This window comes from Vanellus vanellus, assembly GCF_965231255.1.
Source record: "Vanellus vanellus genome assembly, chromosome: 1".
NCBI lineage: Eukaryota > Metazoa > Chordata > Aves > Charadriiformes > Charadriidae > Vanellus > Vanellus vanellus.
This window is the reverse complement of record NC_138905.1, coordinates 195,267,882-195,291,117: the sequence shown is the minus strand read 5'-3', so window position 1 is coordinate 195,291,117 and position 23,236 is coordinate 195,267,882. Positions and strand designations below refer to the sequence as shown.

At 41.5% G+C, this 23,236-nt stretch overlaps 1 protein-coding gene across 1 annotated transcript; it reads left to right on the top strand.

Annotated features, from left to right (window-relative positions):
- Window positions 1-8,678: 8,678 nt before the first annotated feature.
- Window positions 8,679-16,628, top strand: RFXAP (regulatory factor X associated protein; the record flags this gene model as incomplete). The annotated part of the gene is given in 4 exon segments (XM_082484229.1): window positions 8,679-8,696; window positions 8,698-9,321; window positions 11,705-11,812; window positions 14,897-16,628. Coding segments are annotated over 4 exon segments (861 nt in total). The 3' UTR covers window positions 15,008-16,628.
- Between the last annotated feature and the right edge of the window lie 6,608 nt (window positions 16,629-23,236).

The window sequence follows — 23,236 nt, the reverse complement described above, 5'->3', positions numbered from 1 at the left end:
TTGCATTTTTAGTCACCACTAATGAGGTCCAAAATCTGTGTATGCCTTACACTGCAGACTGTCAATTAGCTTTATCAAAGTACTGGCCTGAAGTTACTGGCCATAAAGAAGAGTGGAGGAACATCTTGGTGGAGCGGCAGTACCAAAGAGAAGCAAAGAGGAACAGATTTACAGTTTTCAGACTTGTACATGTTTCTAAACATGACTTATAATTCTTTTTTGAGAAAAAGAAGCCAAGCAAGAATTATCTGGTCATTAGCCAACTTGCATGCATTACTTGGAATAAAATTGTCTTCACTAAAACCCTTGTGTGAAGAATAATTTATAATAAGAACATAATAACATGGGAACCACTTTCTTTATTTCATAGTATTGTACAACAGATGCAATATAAGTAGGAACATCTATAAGTAGTGAGAATTTTTTTATACAAACTATTTTATTGAAGAGCGGATAAGTCATAATCATCCTTATGTTCATATATAGCGAGCTAAACAAAATTCCTCAATGATTTTAGCATGCAAACTTAAAATTGCATTTTAAACTTCCTACTCTGCTTTCAGTAATTTAAATGCCCAAGTCTATATAGGATGGAAAAATGGTCCAGAAAACTGAAAGTGGAGGGCAGAAAAGTCTAGGTTGCACATTTTTCCCTTCCCTTCCAAGCACAATCCAACAAATGATCAGGAGGGTCTTGACTGTGTAGCACAGACCACTATAAGACTGCTTGCACTACAGTACAAAAAAGGGTAACATGGTATTTCCTTCACAAAGCTCCATGAATATCTACTTCTTCTTGGGAAAATTCTGGATCTGAAGCTGACCATCTCCAATGTACAAAGAAACAGACTCTTAACTAATTTTCCTGTACTGGAATATGCAACCACTAGCATTATTCACCATAGCCATTAAGTCTGCAGTGACCAAATTAACTTCTAGTCTTCTGTACGCCAATAGCTGCTTCTAAAATAATAACCAGGATCTGGACAGACTCTGAGTGTCTACTGAATAGTACAAGCCATTGATCCCAACTGGGAGAAGTTCATCCCATGAATCACAACATTTATCCTTTTGGCTGGAATGGATAAGTATTATGTAGAAACAGATGTGCCTCAGCCAAATGTGTTGGCAGGCTACAGGCACTTCTGGGTTCACAAAAAGCTTCTGAAAAAATACATGAAGCTCTTTTGCCTAGAAATGGCTTTTGATGCTAAAGTACAATGGGGTCTGTGACATGCCTCCAGAAATACTTGCATCAGGTGTGCGTAGCTGCAATTCCAATGTGGTAGAAAGACTGTAAATCAATACAAATGCTTGAGGTGAGGTTGCATGATGGGACCAATAAACTCAATGTTTGAGAAAGATGTTTCATGTGAAGTAGCAGTCCCAGGGCATCTAGTAACTAACCAAGGAGCTGGCCCTAGATCTCTGAAAGAGAAGAAGGATGAAGGCAATTGGAATTAAAAGATATAAACAAATGACTTAGCAGTGCTCTGATGGCCCTCTAATGACTCCCTTCTGAGTTTTCTGAGGGCTGATCTCAGGCTCCTGTATTTGGAACCAACTTGATCCAGTTGGAATTCTGGGCCCTGACTCCTGCAAAATTAAACTGTTTAAACATCCAACTTCAAAAGAATGTCTTTGAAAACAGGTGGGTCCCCAAGGACTTTCCAACAGGCTGTTAATCCTGGATGCTTGCGGGCAGGCATTAGACAAATGAGACATGCTCTTGGTTGTCAAGATGAAAAGCTGAGAATAGCTGTATGGATGCAGTACAAAGACAGCATACTTGTCCAGAAGATGTTATTCCTGTTCCTAAATATACAAGTCTTGTAACATCAGTCTGAGAAAGGAGATAAATAGCTTTGTGGGCACAGATTTGGTACTTTCCGAGGATCAAGCCATGTTTCAGCCCTGCAGAGCGCTAGTTCCTTCCCTTCTCTCCTGCAAAAACGAGTCCCTTTCGATCTCTGATAGTCTGAATCTGATCATACTGAAGTCCCTATATATGAACTCCCTTTGTACCTGTATTTGCCAAGCTTTTCAAAGAGAACAGGAATAAGTTACTGAGCAGAATACAACAAGACAGTTAAAAAAACATGAATTCAAATGCTTTTCTGTAAAGGAGATGAGTGGGTTAGCAAAGCGTGTAAATGAGGACCCTACAAATGTTATTCACTGCCAGTTCTTAATATGCGACTTCATAAACCAGGGCATTTTGACTTCCTCGTGTCAGGAACATTCTACACCTCTGTCCTTCCCTTTCTTCAAGAATGGGTGCTCTCTCCATCACTGCAGTACAAAAAAAGACAAAGAAATCGTGATTCTCTTACTTTTTAAAAAATGGTGGCTTAAACAGAACAAATCATAAATCCCCAACTTCATATTGAAAAACAAAACAGAAAAACCTCTGTGACTGTGTAGAAGAATTGGCAAAGTTGTTATTTTCACAGTTTCAACAAAGTGATAGAAAAGTGTGCAAAAAATAGCTCCAGTTCAAGAAAGAAATTCTTTTTAACGGGTCAGAGCCATCCTCATCCACAAAGGGGACTCTCAGGTGTGAAATATATCTTTCAGAAAAACTAGACACTTTTGATAACACTTACGCATGAGAAATGTGTGGCATTAAGCCAAAAATAGAAAATATAAATTTTACTGTCCAGATAACTATGCCAGAAGTAAATCTTCCAACCTTTGCTTGAAATGACATGTAAAACCTACTTATGAGAACTATACAGGAAATACTGCACTGCTTGATTAAAGTGAGAAAAGGCTACTCAGAACACAACCTGTGGGAGTAACTCTATGGTAGGAGCAACCCCAAGGCGTGACTCCATTAGATCATGAAAGAATGTCAGCATGGAGGTCAAAAAACATGAGCAATGTTACCAATTGTTATAGGAAAGGAAGGAAAAGATGCTGAAATTCAGATACAGGTATGTGTTGCCTGTATTTGGCAGTCACAGATACTAGCAATGGACGGAGGAGCTAATCTGACATATTTTCCTGCCAACAGAGGATTGCTTCCCTTATCTAGAGCTCTGCTTCCATCTAGTTTTAACTTTCTTAATAAGCAAGGATCTCCCTATTTCTACACTAAGAGAATACTTCATAGTCTAAAACTGAGCTCTTTACATTTTCTTTTTTTTTTAAGTTTTGTAAACTTATCCCATTATTTATGTTTGCTGCTTCATTAAGCAGAGCAACTATGCCTACTTTTGCTACAGTAAGCAATTTTCTTCTCTGTTATTCACGCTTTCTTGGCTATAAGGAGACAGATCTTCCAGCATATTATTTTAAAGTAGGCCTGAATCGAATGATTTAGATTGAGAAGGAATCAATCTGTGAAAAAGTAATAACTGAAATTAGCAGATAATGACCTCTGCCAAGGTAATAACTGTTCCATACTACTCACACAGAATAGGAGATAGCTAAGGACACATTCAAGGATGCTGGCTCTACATGGGGAGAGAACATCCAGAATGACACTGATCCTGCTCAGGTGCTAAAAGCAATAATCACCACCCATTCACTGTGAAAGGAAATCACCTACACTAATAATATGGGCTCCAGGTAGGGTATGCTTCAGTAATTGAAAGGGCATCAAAGAAACACTGTTCCAAGATTTAGAAGGGTTCTAGTAATTAAAGCTGTTGAGATCACAGAGGCTAATAAATGTCCAGTGTGAGGTTGTCCTGGTTTGAGATAGAAGAAAACCAATTTTCTTTGCACTAATTTTACTTTTCAGTTAAGTCTCTTCTAACTGACTGCACTCTCTGAAATTAACAGTATATTTTTCAGACAGTGGCTGCTTCCAGTAGTGAGAATGCCTGATGTTTACAGTTAATACTAAGGAATGATATGCAGAGTGGCTCTTACGTGTATTTATTGTTATAACAACCAAGGCCAGCCAACTTTGTTATGTGCCAAGTTGGAGGATCAAAAGTGGAAGGTTGCACCTGCGGGGAGTAGCAGACAGGATAGGTCCACTTCCCTTCCAGGAAGGGAGAGGGGTTACTAAAGAACATCTGTTCATTTTGTAGCCAGCCCAGCCTAAACCTTGACAGAGGTCCAAGGCATATTCTAACTCCTGTCCTGCACACTTTTATTCAGCTCTATTTTTGGTTGGTTTTATTATATTGTGGGTGCTACTTTTATTTATAAGCTGATCAATTTATGTCTAACTAAATGTAAATAGATGAAAGGCAAGACTTACTGTCAGCAGACTTATATTGTCATGGGACAAAAGTAACCATGCAAAATGAGAAGTGTCTGGGGAAAGAAACCAATTTCTGATGGCCATTTGATGTCATACATATATTACAACAAGAATTCATATCCATAATGCAAACCAAACTTCTGTTTAATTAGTTTTTTACTTCCATGATTTGCAAAAATAAAGTTATCTGTAATTCATAAGTGTAGTAAGTTTCTGACTTCCTAGTATTGTTAAGAAACAGAAACACTTGAATGGTGTAAAAAGGGATGCTCATAAGATTTGATTAAATTTGTATCAAACTTGTACACTTATCTGAAAACGAAGTTTTAACAAACTGACTACAGTAGCTTGAAGTCATTTGCTTGGCTATTCACAGTCAGACTTGAGCACTCTTTGTCACCTGGAAATTCGTATCAGTGAGCATATTGGTCACTCTGCGCTTTGCCTTCCTTTGAGGGGAGACGTGTTTTGAGGCTGCTGAGCTTTTGAACCTTCCCATGACTGTATCACTGTGCAATTTGACTTGAACCCCAAGACCAAGTAGGAGGAATTAATGTGGAGATTGCTACGCAGTAAGAGGTACAATAAAGTCGAAAAATCTCTCTTGACTATATATTCATATTTTGATTCCTTCATTAAATGACGTTTCTAAAGGGATGTGCTTTAAAAATTATTAGTTCTCAGCTTTCTCCAGCAGTCTTCATTCCCTTGTATCTTTCAAGTACCGTTCATAGCTGTTTTAAAACCCCAAATTCTCTCTTTGACTAGATCTTTTGATTTTATAACAGAGCAATAAGGTTACAAGATAATTTGCATTTAGATTATGTTTTCTTTGTGGCGATGTCACAACACTGGATGTATAGATTTCATAGAGCCACTTATCACAGAAGTTCTTAGTATGGCCTGTGCTCTTAAAACACACAATAAAGGCAAATGCGCTTCCATGTAAAAGAAAGATAGATAGATAGATAGATAGATAGATAGATAGATAGATAGACAGATAGATATCGAGTGAACAGAATTCATATAATCACTCAGAAAAATGCTGAAATAATTTCCACAATTTGAAAATATTACTGCAACTATAATCACTAGTGTTATCTTGGTCTGTAAGTAGGACAGATCAGCCTCTCCAATGATGATTACCTTACTGAATCTTATCCTGTATCTATTTTTTAATACATGTTGTTTCCTGAGACAATTAAGAACTGGATATTAAGAACTGGCACAGAAATCTAGACCATTAAAATGAACTATTTCACAAACAGATGAAAGAGACACCAGCAAATTACAGAATCTATTTAAACAACAAGGTGTCAGCCTAAGAACAAATGAACTTACTAGTTTTCAATAATCACATTTGGCATCTCCTCTTAATTGCACCTGGGAAGGTGAAACATGACGCAGCTGCATCTGGCTGGATGTCAATGATGTACAGACTAGTGACAAAATTTTCCAAACATGACCTTCCTTCCCCAAGAGCTGGATTGCCAGAAATGCAACCCAAGGAAACTAATACTTTGGTTGATTTCTTTTCCATCATAGTGTTTCCTTTTTCTGAGCAAACCAGGCAGGAAAAAAAGCATCAATGGCAGTTTTTTAAGAAGGGTTTCATTTGTTAGCTGTCACTAATTTAATTCCTCTTTATGTTTCTTTGCCCTCAAGCAAGCAGATGATAAGGTTCTGGGGTAAAAAGAATTGGATAATACTTCACATTGCAGCCCAGTAATAGGTTCATCAAATATCAAATCGATTTGCTAATTAATTAACCCCCTCAATATCTTTGTAATATATTGTTAGTTTTCTGGGGGTTTTTGTTGTTTTTTTTTCCTCAGATGAGGAAAACGAGAACTAAGGAGTATGCTTCCAGGCACACTCTCCAATGAGATCCCCATGTGTTACCAGGGTGTCTGAGGTAGAATCCAACTGATTAAAAAAGAGAGGGAGTTTTCAGCAAAGCATTTGCTTGGAAACCTCAACTCCGGAAAAAAATTTCTCATTTAGCTTCGAACTGTTTCAGTCTACTGGTCTGACTGGCCCATGTCAAACCTGGCTGTCTCAGTGGGGCTTCAGAGCAGTGTTGGGGAAGGGCACAGGCAAGTCCTTTTCCTGGGATTTAAAGGGTATTAGCTTCCCAATTCTTATTTGCATTTTAATTAGTTATAGTGTGGATACATGCAGGGAGCATGGCTGGAGAAAAATGCTATTGGTTTTGATTCATTATTACTTTTGATTTTGTTTTAATTAATGGCAGGTGCACTTAGAATTTTAGGTAGGCATTCTTTCAAGATGCATTTAAAGCAAAAGAAATAAACTAAAATTATTTCAATGGAACTATAATGTGAAAAAAATCCAAACATTTACTGACGGCAACAACCTCTGCTTCAAGGAGCTCAAATCTAACAAGGTGAGAGACAGGAGGACAACAAGGCTACGTGTAATTTTTACTTGTTTCACTACTGGCACAGATGCAAGGCTGAGTCCTAAAGAAAGGGTCTCGTAAGTCTCCCCAGCATGGCTGTAGCAGAGATGAAAAGGCACCGAGGTAGGTGCGGGGAATGTAAGTCTCCACTGACAAAAAAGAAATTCCAGTTCAAACAGTAGAGCTGGCAGCCATCTAGCCCATGCTAAGGGTGACTGGTGGGTCAAAGGCAATGAGGACAGGGTTACTCAGTTCACTGTGATTTATCTAGGACTATACATCGTTAGCTATTTTGACAAATGAGGGAGAACTCTATCATGATACGGTCAAGGGTGAAAACGAATGGCTACAAGCGTAAACAGCATAACCACCTACCTTAATGACAGGAAAAGGGACCTGTGGTAATTGTCAGAGAACAAATGGGGTCAGCACCGTTTCTTTAATATGGGATGAACTGGTGCGTGCAATGAGAAAGGCAAGAACCCACGGCGAGTAAGGAGGGAAGAAAAATGAAGGGGGGCAAACAGCAGCTAATCAAGAAGATGGGGGATTGAGGAAAATTCAGTGCTGACACAGGAGGAGGAAGTAGAAGGAAAACTGAGGGTAGGCATGATAGTTGCATTACAAGTCATTTTTTTCCAGCAATAAAATGTAACACCTTTGCAGAAAAAAGGACTGGACTGAGGAGTGAAAAATGGCCAAGATTATGGATACAGCATTCATTTGCATTACAGAATAAAGATGTTTACTCAGGAATAATATATTTGTAATGGCACAAGATGGGTGAAGATGGTCTTAGCTGCTCAGATGAACATTGTAATAGGGAGAAAGCGTCCAAAGAGCCATGTAGAAGTGAGTCAAGGAGAAAGTCAATACCCCAATGAAGGAAAGAAATAGTAAGGAGCAGCAAGCTGAAAGCTACAGGAGCAATAGCAGGCTGGAGGCCATGAAAGGGCTAAGCAGAAGAAGCCAAACTGCAGCTCCCTGCCCCCGCTCTCCAGCTGGCAATGGCTGGAGCATGAGGACACAACCTCAGCCCATGGATGGCACGCGTGAAAATCAGCGTCAGGACAGTTTGGGTCCAGACAGCCATCACAGTGATGAAGGCAAAGTGAGTAAGATGTCGCTAAGGAGGAAAAGACCTTGGGCATTCAAAGAAAATAAATGTATCAGCCAGTAGATAGCAAAAAGACACAAGGAGCCTAACTCTGGAAAACTGGGCATTCCATTAAAACTGTGAGGTTGCTGGTTGTTACCAAGTGTTGAAAATAAAAAGTATGTGTCCCTTCGGGGAACTTAACTCATTATAATGTGAAAACCACACCTCCAAATCTTAAGCTGTGCACCTCCTAGATGAGACCACTACTCACTGAGCATGCGTAGTAATTCGCAAAAGTACTGTGCCTTTAATTTGAAGCAAGAATACAAATAGCCAATAGAAGCTTATTGAGAAATCACAAGCCAGCAATGCCAGTTAGTCGATTTTTGTGAAATCTAAAAGCTTATAGTGTATAAGCCAAGGTATGTGCTAGCTTTGTGGTGTTTCCACCTAACGCCCACCTCTGTGCAGACATGAAATAACCAAACATCTCCACTCTGTGTGTGGATCGACTCCGTGCATTCCGGGCAAAGACCAGGGATGTGGGAAACGGGACCACAGCAGGCCATGGCCAAACACGCTGGGAGGGCCAAACAGCACCAGTGGCTATGACATGGCCGCAAGGGGGCTCACAAAGGGGCTCACAAGGGGGCTCGCATGAGGGCTTCGTGCGAGTGGAGGTGGCGCAACCTCAAGGCAAAGTCCCAGAGGCCCGTCCGGGAGCCTGCGCCACCATTAGGTGGAAACCCGTGCCCTTCCCCTCAGCGCCGCCGGGCACGTGGCCCTGCCTCCCGCGCCTCGCACCTGGGCACGCTCAGCCCGCGCACGCGCGCTTGCCCCCCCCCGCCATCGGCAAGATGGCGCGCGCGCGCAGCGCTCCCCTCTCTCTCCCGCCCTCCCCCACCAGCCGCCAAGCCTCCTGCGCGGCGCGCGTGCGCATGCGCGGTGACCGCGGCCCTGGCGGCGTCTGCGCGCTGGGGCGCGGTGGAACGGGCTGAGGCGGCGGCCTCGGTTACCGGCGCCCTGCGGGCCAGCCCCGCCGCCGCTCCTTCCTCGTCCTCCGCCTCCTCGTCCTCCGCCTCCTCCTCGCCGCCGCCGCAGCTGGCGCTGTTCGTGATGCAGCCGTGCGGCGGCGAGGAGGCGGCGGCGGCTGGGGCGGCGGGGGGCGTGCTGCCGCTCCCCGGAGCAGACCCGCCGCTGCAGCCTCCCGGTAGCGGTGGCCTTATGTTATTCTACGAGCTGGGGGGCCCCGGCGACGGTGAGGCCGAGGTGGGGGAGGAGGCCGAGGCGGCGGGCGGCGAGAGCACGGCCAGCCCGGAGGAGCTGGAGGAGGAGGAGGCGGCGGCGACGACGGCGACGGCGGCGGTTTCGAGCGGCGAAGCGGCGGCGGGCGGCGGCTGCAAGAGCTGCACCTACCAGGGCTGTAGCGAGACCACCACGCAGGTGGTGAAGCAGCGCAAGCCCTGGATGTGCAAGCGGCACCGCAACAAGATCTACAAGGACAAGTACAAGCGCAAGAAGAGCGACCAGGCCTTGGGGGGCGGCGGGGCGGCCGCCGCGGGGGGCGGCCCGCGGGCCGAGGTGAGGTACCTGCGGGGGCCGGCGGTGGTGGCGGCGGTGGTGGCGGCCTCAGCTGGGGAGCTTGTCGAGTGGTAAAGTCGGTGGGCGGCCCGGCTGCCCGGTGGTCCCTTCGGAGTAGGGGCTTCCTCTGGGAAATCGGTTTCTGTCAGAGGGAACTGCACCTTTCTTCCCAGAGGGAAGGGAGGACATCGAGGACAGTCCTAGGGCTCGCTGTTCCTCTGGTGCCAGAGCAAACCCCGTTTCTTTTTTTTCTTCTCTGATAAAAATAGCTTCTTCTACAGCTATGCCAGAAGATTCCAGGAGGAAAATTCTTGCTAAAAGGTGCTTCGCTGTGCAGCATATGTTTATTTCACAGGAGGAAAGATGAAAGTATAGATCTAAGAGAGATGTTGGTCGTCTTGCCCAATTAGTTCTGGAATGTGGGGATTTAAAGTAACAAAGGCTGTTGAGTGTCAAGTTTATATTGTATACAAAAATCAGTTGTGTAGGTTCTTCAAGATACTCGTTGATTTTTATTTTTTTTTATTAAATGGCAGTTAAATATTTAGACCACTAGTAGTTTATACTTATTTTACAAACTTATGTGTATTGTTTAGATGAGGAAATATTGCCAGTGTTAGAACTGATGCTAATGTTCAACTTTTTAGAGTTTTTTTCTTACAGCTTGTGACTCAGGATAACACAGTTTCTGGTGGTCGGTTGTGCTGAGTTAGCTTTTAAGATCACGTATTTAAATGAGGTAGAAAGAAGGAAATGGTTTTACTTTTGAAGGTGCTTGCTGGTTTGTGCTTGAAGGGACAAGTATAAAATAGTGGATGCCAAAAGAAAAAAAATCTTAACTGGTGCTTCTGCTAGAAGCAACCCTTTTTTTCTCAGCACAGCTGTCTCTGGAGTTGTGTGACTGGGAACTGATCTAACTGCAAACTAAACATCAAAAAACTTTCCTTTTTCTGTTTTTCTTCATATAAATGTAATAGTGACCATACTGGGTGGTATACCAAAGAATCTTTTTTTTGTCTAGCTGTGAAAGCTGCCATGAAGCTGATGTGTAGGAAAAAGGCAAGTGTGTGTGATGCTACTAGGGAGAGACTTGTCTCTAAGTTGTTTCCTTCCTGCATGAAAGGGCACAGCGTGCTTGTTCCCAAGTGAAAAGTTGTGTACTTTTATCATACCTGTTGCCGTTCTGTGAACCATTTCTAGTTCTGGTAGCTACTTCTCTTCTAGATGAGAAAACAGAAACCGCACGCAGTATTCAAGATGTGGGTGAATTCTAGATTTATATACCAGCCTGATTTCCCCTCTTCTCCCTTTCTTAATAGGTCATCGTGCTCAATTCACGATGTGTCTACACAAATACTCGTGCTAGTTCAGAAAAGGGGACATATGGGAGAAGGGCAAAATTGCTGCATTTCATGTAGTGGTGCGTCAAGAATTTTTGATCTGTAACATGAAGTAGTGATTATTGCATGTTGGAAGACAGTGGGCTTTCTTCTCCTAGTTTGTGCAAGTGCAGGTTGCTTTGAACATTATGAAATTAAGGCCTGAACTTACAGAAGAAAGCAGGATATTTAGTCTTAAACTTAGCATGCTTTTTTGCAGTGATGTCTACAAGGCCCCACAAGATACTGTTATCTTGTGGGTTCAGAGTTAGATTCCTAACAGAAGGTTCATTTTTCACTTCTGTAAACAGAATTGAAGTGAAAGATACTGGGATACTTTGTTGTTGTTGCTTGAACCCTTTCAGGTAAATGGAAATGTCAGTAAGTTGTGAATTTAATATGCATAGGATTCAACATTGGTTGAAATTTTCCAAACAGTGAATATTTTCTTAACAGCAGATTGTAGAGCCATGTTGTTTAGAAGACAGTCTAATTCATATGACTGGTGATTGTACAGGAACAGAATAAACTTAAAAGAAAAAGAAAATGTAGATTTTAATGTCTCTTGCCTTTGGCTTTGACAAGTTCATAATAGTATTCTGAAGTATGTTTTGTTTTGCTGTTAAAAGTATTATTGTCATTCCTACCCAATTGCAAACATTAAATACAGTTCACTTCCACAAGCTGGAGATTGAGTTGTTGTGAATGGCTTCATTTTTAAGAAATGCTATCAGACAAATTCAAGTGCTAACTAACTATTGTAACCTGGTTAATTTTGCAATTTAGAAGACTAACTCAGCTGCATTGCGTCACTGTGATTGATGAAATAGTGAAAATAGTGTGGAAAGAAGAGGACAATTCTTTGCTGTTATTTTCCTCTGCAGATTAATGAAGCAAACATTCTTTACTGTTGGGACTTTCTGTGGTGAAAAGTAAGTGTATTATTATATCAGGGTTTATAGTCTCACTTGTCTATTTTATTTTTTTTTTTCTTTCATGTGCAGGATAGTGTTGATGGTTCCATTTCTGTTACAAAACAGAGAACGGGATCCATTGGAGATCGCCCAGCAAGACCTACTCTTTTAGAACAAGTATTGAATAAAAAGAGGCTGGTAAGTTTTGTTTCCTAAGAGGTTTTGAATGCAAATAAATAAAGGTAGTGTAACAGGGTTTAACTGTCACCCTTGTGAAAGATGAAGATCAGTTTAATGATTGTACACTACATGTACATGTTTTCAAATTTGAAATATACTGCATAGCAGATGTGTGTCTTGGCCTCTGTGTGAAGAATACCAAGATGACTAAATTTAATGACCACTGCCATGTTAAATGAAGTTGAGTACTTCAGTAGTACTAAATAGATGTGGTTATTTCTTTAGGGTAAATAGTGCTTATAAGTATAACTGAGATATTTTTAACTTGTTAAACTAACTTTTCTGTAAAGCTTCAGATAGAACAATGCATGGACTTTAGGTCTGATATAAGCTTTGATTACTGTAGTGTGTTTTAAAAGTTGTAGACCTATCATATCACGCTTAAAATTGCATATATATTTAGTCTTAAACTTAGCATGCTTGTTTGCAGTGGTGTCTACCAAATAAACAGTGTCTATCAGATAAACTGTTTATCTGTTGATAAAGCAAACTGTAAGCAAACAGTATGACTTGTAATATTTGTAGACTGTATGAATGGCATGTGGTTTAAGTTTTGAAATGCTTTTGTTGCTCCTTTAAGTATATTTAAAAAATTAAGCCCAATGAAGGGAAATAATTCAGTACTTGCTGTTCTTTCGGCTTCTTCATTACAACTTTTTATGTTACTGGTTTTTACAGTCTCCCTTCTCCAAAAGGTAATAGGACTGATTGCCTGTTCTGTTAGCTATGCAAAGCAATTTAACAGTCCTCATTAAAGTGCTGTAGTCCTTGTTCAGAAATTTAAAAAGTCTTTTAAGAAACAGCAGTCTGAAGTATACAGCTATATAGATGTATTTTATTGAATTCTTTCTCAATAATAGCACCTATTTAATGATTATTTCTATAACTTGGAGGGATATCTGTAGCTCTTCAGTTTTTACAAGAAAAAAGTAATGCACTATGGAGTTTATTTTTCAATTTATCTGTTGTTCTTCGTGCCCCACTTAATGAATTGTTGTCCCCTTTCCTGCTGTTTCTAGTCATGTGACTGAATTAAATTTGAAAGGTATGTTATTAATGAAACATAATTTTTTCTAGAAGTAGAGCAACCAGAAGCTGTTAAAGTAATAATATGTTGAGAGCTCTTGCACAGAGTTATGTCAAGACTTCAAGAATTGAGGTTTCCTTGCAGTATTCTGGGGAAGTGAGATTCAGATTCTCCTTGATCTGTTTTTTGCATCTCTCTGTCTGCTCTGACTCAATTTCTGTCATTCATCATTGTTTCTTCTAGAATTTCATCTTTCTTTTGTGCATATCTATGCAACGCAAGGCCTGAGGGATGTGTGGTGACCCAGAAAGATCTCTCACGGCCTGTTGCATCCAAGACTGTTCTGTACCTTATGTTCCTGCATGTGAAAGTTACTGCATGTCACTGGTAGCTGCCTGCGGGTTTATCACTTAGAAGTGTCAGGTCCTTTGTGCTTGCTCATAAATTTCTTGCATGTGGTTACTGTCTCTGAGAAGAGGTTTTTGTGGTGGCCCATGTGTGCCTGGATGTGCAGCTTGCACTGGATAAAGATGTAGAAAGCTGAGGTGAGGGACTGAGAAGCAGCAAATTGTGGGTGGAGAGCCTGAAGCACCTTAATGTCATGAAACAGCAGCAGATAAAGAACTACCTACTGCAGAACTACCCTGTGCAGTGAAGTGACTTGATTAAACTAATGTACAGTAAGGAAAAAGTGGCTGTGCATCTGTTCAGTGAGCCTGTTTGTTATTAGTAACTGCTTTCAGCGTCTGCTTCGCTTACCTTCTCTGTTCAGTGCTGGTGTAGGTGTGAGGTATATGCAGGATGGTTGTTTTCAATTATAATCTGCAGAATTGCCCCTAAAAGCACAAAGTTCTAGACCCTGCCCTGGAAGTTGCTGGTCCTTTTGAATGTAAATCTGGAGTACAGAGTTACAGTACCTCTTTCGTGTCATCAGTGAAGTGACCATGCATAATAAGCAAGCAGTCTAGGGAATTAATTCAGCTGAAAAATAACCTTTTTCCTGCATTAATTTTTGGAAAGATCCATTCTCAACCTGATTTGCCATTTGACCTTACAGACACTTGTGCTGCCACCATGCAGGAATGAGAGTCAACAGCCAGTTAGATCAGACTGCAACTGTTCAGGCCGGAAGCCAGATGCAAATAGTTATAGATACTTCAGTCTTTTGACTGAAGGCAGAGGGTTTTTTTTAACTTACTCCTTGTGGCTGGACTGCTGTTTTGAAATGTTGGGAAACTACTGAACACTCGGTGAACGTAGAACCATAAGGTATCTCAAGTTGGAAGGGACCTACAAGAATCATTGGGTCCAACTCCCCGTTCCCTTGTAGGAATACCTAAAACTAAACCATATGACTAAGAGCATTGTCCAGACACTTGAACTCTTGGCAGGCAGATGAGCTTTGCTGTAGTATTATAGTATTTTATTTATTTATTATAGTATTTTTGAGCTATCTAGAGCAGGAAATGCAGAAATCGGCTTAAAACTGAAGCACAATTGAAAAGTGGTTGTTTTCAATATGTCAGTAGGTTACTCCTTTTTGCTGTCTTTATGTCTTTTGGGATATTATATATTCTTTACATTCTGCATCTGCTTTCAGGATGGGTATTAATGCTGCTTCTGGTTACCTGCTGATGTCCTGAAACAGTTTCTAGATGGTTTTTCTGAGCGTATTTGTAATTCTTCCGCATTTAATTCAACTCTCATTTATATGTGTACTGGTTTTGATTGAGATACAGTTAATTTTCTTCACGGTAGCTTGTATGGGGCTATGTTTTGGGTTTGTGATGAAAACAGTGCTGATAATGCAGCAATGTTTTAGTTATTGCTGAACAGTGCTTCATCCCACTGTGGGGGGAGAATGAGCAAGAGGCTGTGTGATGCTTAGTTGCCTACCAGGGTTAAACCACAACAATGGGTAATGTGCAAATTGATTTAATGGAAAAATATATAAACTTAATCATTATATAGCTATTTATGTGGTTTCTTTAAAGTACCCTTTCTCTTTCTTGCAGTCCCTACTCAGAAGTCCAGAAGTAGTGCAGTTTCTACAGAAGCAGCAGCAACTGTTAAGTCAGCAGGCTTTGCAACAAAGACAGCAACAGTTTCAAGGAGCACCTGGGTAATCAGAACAGATCGATGCCCTGTAGATGATCTGGTGCTGAAGGAGGAATAAGATGCGTGTTTTATATAAATACAAAGAATCTCAGTGTTTAAAGGAAAATGGAAGTTGCTGCTGTTATGTATTTTACTTGTTTCTTGTTTGCACTTTTGAGGTTTTGAGCTGCTTGGGTGTCTGCAAACTTGTGAGCAAATCTGGAGTCTATTTTTTGATTCTTTTTAAAACTTCATTTTAATGTTTAATTTTATAATATAAATTTGTTTATATTAGTAATGTTTAGCTGTACACCCTTTTCCTACCAAAGTCTTCCACTAAATTAACATTTTTCTATATAAGGATTTACTGTTAAACAAGTCACTCTTTGATGACAATCATTGAAGTCAGTTACTTTCTATGGAAGTTGTGAAATAAAGTCCTGAACTTGAGCCAGTCCAGTGGCATGACCTAACAGCAATTGCTCAGGGATATGAGAAAATTATGTCCAGTAGAATCTTGCACTAAAGGCAAAGACAACATGCCACGAAGAAGTCAGTCCAGTGGCTCAGAAGAGTGCAAATCAGGTGATCCTCCTGCTATATATTCATTATCTGCAAGTTGAGTATGTTTGAAATGCTTCATTGTCTGTGCAAAGCGTGTTAAAGAATTTGTGTTTAAAAGTTCCAAAAGAGGTAAATGGCAAAATGCTTTAGAGAAGAATTAGGTGGAACGTATGCAACTGAGAGTTGGACCTTGTTTTGTGGAGTTACTTTGTAAGGACCAACCTCTCATACATGAAATATAACTTAACTACAGATGAGAAAATCACTCATTTTTAAGTGACTAGATTAAATTTTAAAGCTTTTAACTCATCATAGAAAATGCATCCAAAACCTAAAAATGTAATTGTGCATTTTTTCCTTTATTTAGTCTTTTTTCTTCTAAAAAAAAAAAAGTATAGTTAAAATTCTTCTATTACGACAACTGATACCTAATCAGCTCTAGTGCTGGACTTCTCAGGTTTGCAGCCAATTCAGATGAACTTGCAATTGATTGGGTTAAGAATCCAAACACCGAAACACTGTATTATGTAAGTGTTGAATCCCACGTTTTGTTTTTAAAACAAAGTTTTGTATTAAACCACATTTCTGAATAGAGGTTATCTGAATGGTGTAGGTGCTTATTAAAGTACTGCTTTGATATTGCACCAGTTTCATCTGCTGAATAATCTCCCTTCAGGAGTATTTGTTAGTCTTATGAATTGTTACAAGCTGTGCTTTGGGTATGTGTACAACTTGTTCAGTAGGGATTTATTGTGTAAGTTGTTCTTTAAAAAAGAAATCCAAAAACTTTGTATCAACAGTTCTGGACCAATAAGTGTTTGAGTAAAATCTTTGTTTTTCTTTAAAAAACAAACCCAAAGCCTGTTCTTTTTCTTTCTGTGTCATTTGTATAAGGGTTTTTTTCTGTACTAAAATGGCTAGCTCTGACTAGGTGGCATGAAAACTTGTGTGATCCAAGGCTCTTGTTATAGAAAGCCATTTTAGCTTTAAGTAAAACCAGATTTCTCTTCTCAGTGTGTCAGAATATATGTGAAAATGTAATGGGCTGAAATTGTAGAATAAAATAATTGCTTTTAAGTGGTCAGCTTATAAAAGTATTTAGGTGAACAGATCTGATTAAACTTTATAAAAACCAAACCAAAACAACCAGCAAGTAGAAAAGAGGCACAGGGAGTGTCTGTTAGGATAGTGTGAATGAGTTTGTTACCTCAAACTAAATGAAACTTGCTGAAGATGTGTAGGGAGATGTTCAGCACAGCTCAGCTGTCCTGTGTGTCTGGTGGTCTGTGATACCAGTGCCTGACAGGCTGGCACAGATGTCAGGAGCTGTGCTGGTAACGGGGTTGTCAGATGGGATTCCCAAGCTGTGTGTGAACCCAGCAGTGCCTGCGTGGCTCTAAGACTATTATGTCTTCTACTCCCTTGGTTCTGTTAATACAGAACAAAATCTGCATTTTGGGAAGATTAAAACCTGACTTCCGTAACAGTATATTCTTCCTGTATCTGTTCCTTGAGCAGTGTGAGACCTGTGCAGCTGCAGGTCTCTTCCCACTCATGTCAGTCTGGTCCATGGTGAGGGCTTCTGTCATAGGGCAGCATCGCTGCTCATTAGCAGCCTGTCAGGATCGGGGCTGCCTCATCCAAAAGTAAGCTGAACCATCCTCTTGAATCTTCAGATTTACTACAGGACAGCCAAGGATGCATATACTCTATAACGTACAGATTTTAAGCCATATTAATTTTCAATTTATTCTACAGCGTAGCATCCTATCCTGCTTGGAGTGTTGCCTCATCCCATTGCTCGGTGAAATCACTGATTCCTCTTGCCTAAGACTGAGTAAACGCTTTGTAAATGCTCTTGTTGACAGAGTCACTGGTGATCAGACTGGGACCTACAGCTTTCCAGGGCCAATCTCTTTCAAGGAGAAAAATGGCAGACAAACAGGGAAAGAGCTCTTAAATCAGAAATCTCTTTATTAACAGTAAAACACAAGACGTGAATAATCCCTTTTACAATAGAATAATTCCAGCCAAAGAAAATGGAGTGTGTTAAAAAGTGTATTGTTCAAACATCAGACTAAATACGTTGACTTTAGAATGCCTCAGATTGAATGCAGCAGGAGGAATGCTTGTGAGAAGGTCCACTTGATGAGCAGGTGTTTTATCTTTCTCAATATGACGGCGCATGGGATAGAGTACTCTGGGGCTGATGGCAGGACTCCGTGCTGCCCTGATCTCTCAGGCTTCTCAAACTAAGTATGTCTGAGATTTTTCATTCTCAAGAGGCAAGAGTCCAACTAGCGTTCTTTATACAGTGATTTAACTGTTTTACAGAATATCACTAACTGTGAATAATACTTTCTTCTGCATGGTGCAGGTGTTCTGCCTTGATTCTGATGGAAAAGAGGGCAGAGTTCTTCATAGACAGAAGTGACAATATTACATCAATGTATGATTCATGGTTCTTTATGCACCAGACTGTGATTGCTCATACTTAACACAAAAAATATCACACCTTGCTCAAATCCACCGTTTTGGCCCCTTGACTGCATAGAACTTTCCAACCTCTTGGCTTCATTGATCCGCACAAAAAGTTTCTTCACTTGTCTCACTTCTCAACCCAATTTATATCACAGAGGTGAGACTGAAATGAGGGATTAAATTGCTAACACTGAATTATCTGCAGAAAGTATGCTGTGGTACATTTAACTTGTACTTAAAAAGTGTTATAAATAATTAAAAACTCCAATTGCTTGAGTGGGTGAAGAAAATTTATCTGATCATCGTTAAGTTTGTTCCCTTGCTCTCTCGTTTGCAAAGCGTCTCATGGACATACCTGAATTCATAAGATTTAACACACACTTTAGCATCAAAAAAACCCACTTTGAAACATGATGTGTTCACTACTGTGCAAGTGCACGGGGTCAGACTTTACCAAGCTTTTTCTAGCTTTTCTTTGCTGATGAGGTCTGTATTTAAAATTATCAACTGGTTGGTCTATTTCTTCCTATGCTATTCATATGCAATATTAATTGAATACTAACACAGAATATAAAATAGCAGCATCCATGGATAATAAAAACACTATGACTGAAGATCTAAAAACGGTTCACAATTAGCTGCAAATGTTCACATTGGCTATGATGGAAGAGTAGCTGACTCTGGAAGATGTAGTGGTTATGTCTACCTTGCATAAGAGACACGGCCCGCAAATTAATTAGCTGTACAGGCACCAGGTTTGCAAGCGTGGCCCAGGTGCAAGTGGAGGTGTCCTCTCCATAGGACCCTCATAGACCTCACCTCCCTGGCAGGAAAGTGTGGCATCAAATATGGCAATACAATCTAAGGCACGCCCAGGCAAGCTGTTTGGAAGGCCCTGGGGTGAACAGGTATCAGGATCCTGGCTGCTCCTGGCCACTCTGGAGCTTCCTGTGAGGAGATGATGGGTACGAACCAGAGGCTGCATTTCGTGCTGGTGCACAACATGCAGAAATGTCTGCACTGGAGACACAAAGCAATTTCTCTGCTGGGCAAAGACTCAATGCCCTCTCAGGCTTTGTGCACGTTGCAGAAAGGTACTCACAGAGCTGCCGTTAGGAAGAAGCCCTGTTTCAGTGGCTGCAATGAAGCCTCCACGTTGAGAAGCATTTTATTCACAGGTTTAAAGTCTCATATAATCTCTCTCCCTGCTGCAAGATGGGACCAACTCTATTTTTTTGATGGTGACCTGGCCTCTTAGTTGCTTTCGGGGAAGACCACCTGTCCGTTCTTAGTTCCCGTTATAAATGTTATTCCCTAGTCAGGAGTGAAGGCTCCTGCTGAGTCCAATCTTCCTTTGGGCACTGCAGTTTCCCACCTATGCATGAAGTGAGTTGCTTTGTTGCAGTTCCCAGGCAGACACTCTATATGGTCCACATCTTTCAGTCACGCAGTTTCTCTTCAGGCTGCAGTTTCCTTTGGTTAGCACACAGTGGATGTGCTTACAGCGTCCTTGAATGGTTGCCCAAAGCTGAACTCCTCATTAGTCCTGCAGCGAGGCAGAGGGTCATCTTGCCAGCGTAGTTCCCAGATACAACCAGAGCCCACTCCCTGGATCACATGGGATACCATTTGCCCCAACATACCTAATGGCTTAACTGGGAGGCTGGTGCACCCAGCCAGGCTTGTGTATAGAAAGCACCAGATCAAGGATTGTGGTACTCCAAGCTGCTCCTAAACCAGGTCTTGATGGCTAGTTTAGATGTGAATGTAAAAAGCTCTAGTGAATACAATGGCTGCCCAAGCATGTACTGCCTTCCAACCTCCTGTGATGACCACTGAGCATATCTGGTCATATGCTCCCTCTTCTCCAGACTCTTCATCTTCTCAATGCACGTCTGGCTACAGAAACCAACCACGAACCAGAAGTCCTCTAAAAATCTTCTCAGCCCCATTGGTGGAGTTTGCACTCACCCAGAAGGGCTTGGTTGGGTTCAGAGGTTCAGGTAACAGCCTGCTCTCCAGGCGTCTGCAGAGCAAGGAGCTCTCGCCTTTGGCTTGGTGAGCCCATGGGACATGTTACATTCAGTACATTTCTGATGAAATAAATCTATGTTCTGGGCAGCATCTCTCAACTTTGAAAAATGGTATTCAATTACTCTATGACTCATTAATCTTTCTTTATTGTGTTTGGTTTTGGTTTTACTGTCAGGTTACGGGGAGCCGGGGAGAGAACTGAATAGTACAGAGGATGCAATGTTTCTTTCCTGTGCTGAGCACCAAATAGTGCTCAAGTATTCCTGAAAGCTACAGCTTTCAGCTGTAGCTGCACCAGAGAAGTCTCTAATGAGCCAAGAAAATTTGCCATATACTTGAGACCCCTTCAGAGTTACTAAATTCGATCAAGCTTCTTTGTAAAACGTTTCCATCCAGCCGAGATGCAAATAGTCTCTGCCTGAGCTGCCTCTGTAAATCCATCTGTTTGCGCAACTCCTCAGTTGCTGGTGAGACTTTCTGATCATAGCGCTTATAGGCGAAGGTGAGTGTTGTAAGCCAGGAAGAACAAGGGCAGATTAGATAAAGCTACAGTCACAAGTGCCTGATTTTCTCCATTTCAAGAGTTGTGTGCTGGAGATGATGTTTACAGTGAGAGATTGCAGTGTTGATTATACACTGAGGGAATATTAATACCTCATAACTCTGTCAAGCACTGAACTCATGCAGAAATAGCTAAGGATAAGCATGCTTCATCCTGAAACTGCCTCTACTAACAGAGAGCTCCTGCCTGCGGCGGGCAGTTGTCATTGAATCTCTGCGCAGACCCACAGAATAATGTAAATTGGAAGGGACCTCTGCAGGGCATCAAATCTGACGCCCTGGAGAAGGCTGCTCAGAGCAGTGAAACTCTTGACACAGTACCTGCTGGAGACACCGAAGGAATTTCCTCAACTCCAGCTGATGTTACCTGGGGGCCACAGTTCACCTTTGCGTTGCTGATACATTATACTTCTGACTGAGCACGGCAAAACATGAAATGTTCATGAGAAAAGATGCTTGTGGCATAGCCTGTGATGGGGAGGCAAAGCACATGCTGCGCTTCTTAACACCTCAGCCGTTGCTGCTCCGTACCTGATCAGCTGTGGGAGTGCAAGGTTTTGGGACAGAGCCATCAGAGCAGCAGCGCCACAGAATGGCTCCATGCAGTCAGCGTGCTAGATTTGTTTCCATCACCTCTGCATGCAAATGGCACATCAATACTGGTGCTGCTGTAGAACAGCAATTAAGCAGTCATCTTCTCTTGGCTACTTAATAGAAAAACAAGTGGTCTACGTACCACGATGAACGTGCTTTATGCCACTGCCTGCTGATGCATGGTACTTCTCTAGAGAAACTTTCAAGACAGTTCAAATTGTTGATGGCTCAAAAAAACATTTTAAAAAATCCACCTTTGACTAAGTAGTCTCGCTGTAAGTGATTTTAAATCTCTCAGGAAGCGTATCTCCAAAGCTTGAGTATTAATGAGTGCATTTAAAGGCTTTAAATTGACTACAGGTTGATAGGTTCATGAAGACCTTTCAGCAGAAAATATCTCCTTCCAAAATGAGACATTAACGTGAGATACAAAGTTACGTTGCTGTAAATTACGAGAAACCTGAATTTTTAACTGATCCCAAATCACATAGTAGAGAAGCCTGTAAGAGAGACTTTGTTCAAAAAGAAAGGGAAATAAATGGCTTATTTGCCTTACTTTTTATCATTGCATCTGGGCAGGGGTCATCTTCCTATTTACTTGTTTGCCTCGTCCACTGTTACCACTTCTCCCTTGTGATGTGAGCTCTCCCCTTCTCTTGGGAAGGAGCTGTCAGCTGCTGTGTGTGTGCACAGCATCTCATACAGTGGACTAAGCCCCTAGAGGTCACTAAAATAGGAAAGAGTTCACACAGTGATACCAGCCATCCCAAATGCTAACAGCTCTGGGATGGCTGTTGGCTTTGATTGTCCAGAATCATAGAATCACAGAAGACTTTGGGTTGGAAGGGACATTTAAGGCCATCTAGTCCAACCCACCTGCAATGAGCAGGGACGTCTTCAACTAGATCAGGTTGCTCAGAGCCCCATCCAGCCTGACCTTGAATGTTTCCAGGGATGGGGCATCTACCACCTCTCTGGCACCTCTCTGGGAAACCAGGTGCTTCAATCAAACAGTTAAATTTGCTGAAATTCATCTCATCCCAATGCAGATATTTTAAACAAGTCAGAAGAATCATGCTCCAAAAATGCCTCTTCACTTACTAGCAAGGGATATTAAGAAGACTACCTGTGATGAGATGCGTGTGTGGACTGCACTGAAGCCAAATCCTACTCATATGAGGATTACTATAAAAGTACACATACAGGAAAGGAAAAATTGCTCTGAATTTACCAACTTCCATTTAAACAACACAAACACTTACTGAGCCAGCATTATTACCAGGCAGGGAAAGCCATCACATCCTCCCTAGGGCCCATCTCACCTACTTTTGGATATGTCCAGTGTAGCAGTCCACGTTTGAGCTAGTGACCCTGAGTTCCCCTTATACTCAACAAGATGACATAAGCATGCTCAGAGCGCAGCGTATTTCACCTCCTTGAAACACCTGCCTTATGATGAAACGAATGATGCCCCAGAAGAACCTGTTTCTCTTCACTGGCCATCCACTTTTCCTCTGCAGCAGCGATAGGGAACTGGGTTCTGGAGCTCCCCAAGAGCAGGTGCACCTCAGAACGTCCCCCTTTGCTCTCTCCGAGGACGATGACAATGCTGCGAATGTCTCAAAGTAACCCCCAGGCTTCTCTCTATGTTAGGAGGGAAGGAAGTTTCAGCCTAAAAGGCAAGGAAGAACCTAGAATGAAGGACAGAGCTAGATCCTGGACAGGAGAGGAGATTTTCTCTGTCCTTAGCTGCTAAGAAAGCAAAGGGATAAGCAACGTGAAAAGCACAGAGAAATTACTGGAGAAAGGGTGCAATAAACAAGCTAAAAACCATGTTACCAGTACCTCAGTACGGTGAAACTGATGACAGAGGGAGCTGAGGAAAATATCTTTTTCCAAACTGATCTTTCTCAAGTCTGCTAAGCAGTAAACGGCACATCTGGAATTTCTGTGTAACATTATTATTGGATTTCATTGCTACAGGAGACTGTAAAGCTTTTCCTATCCCGCAGTGACACTGCTGC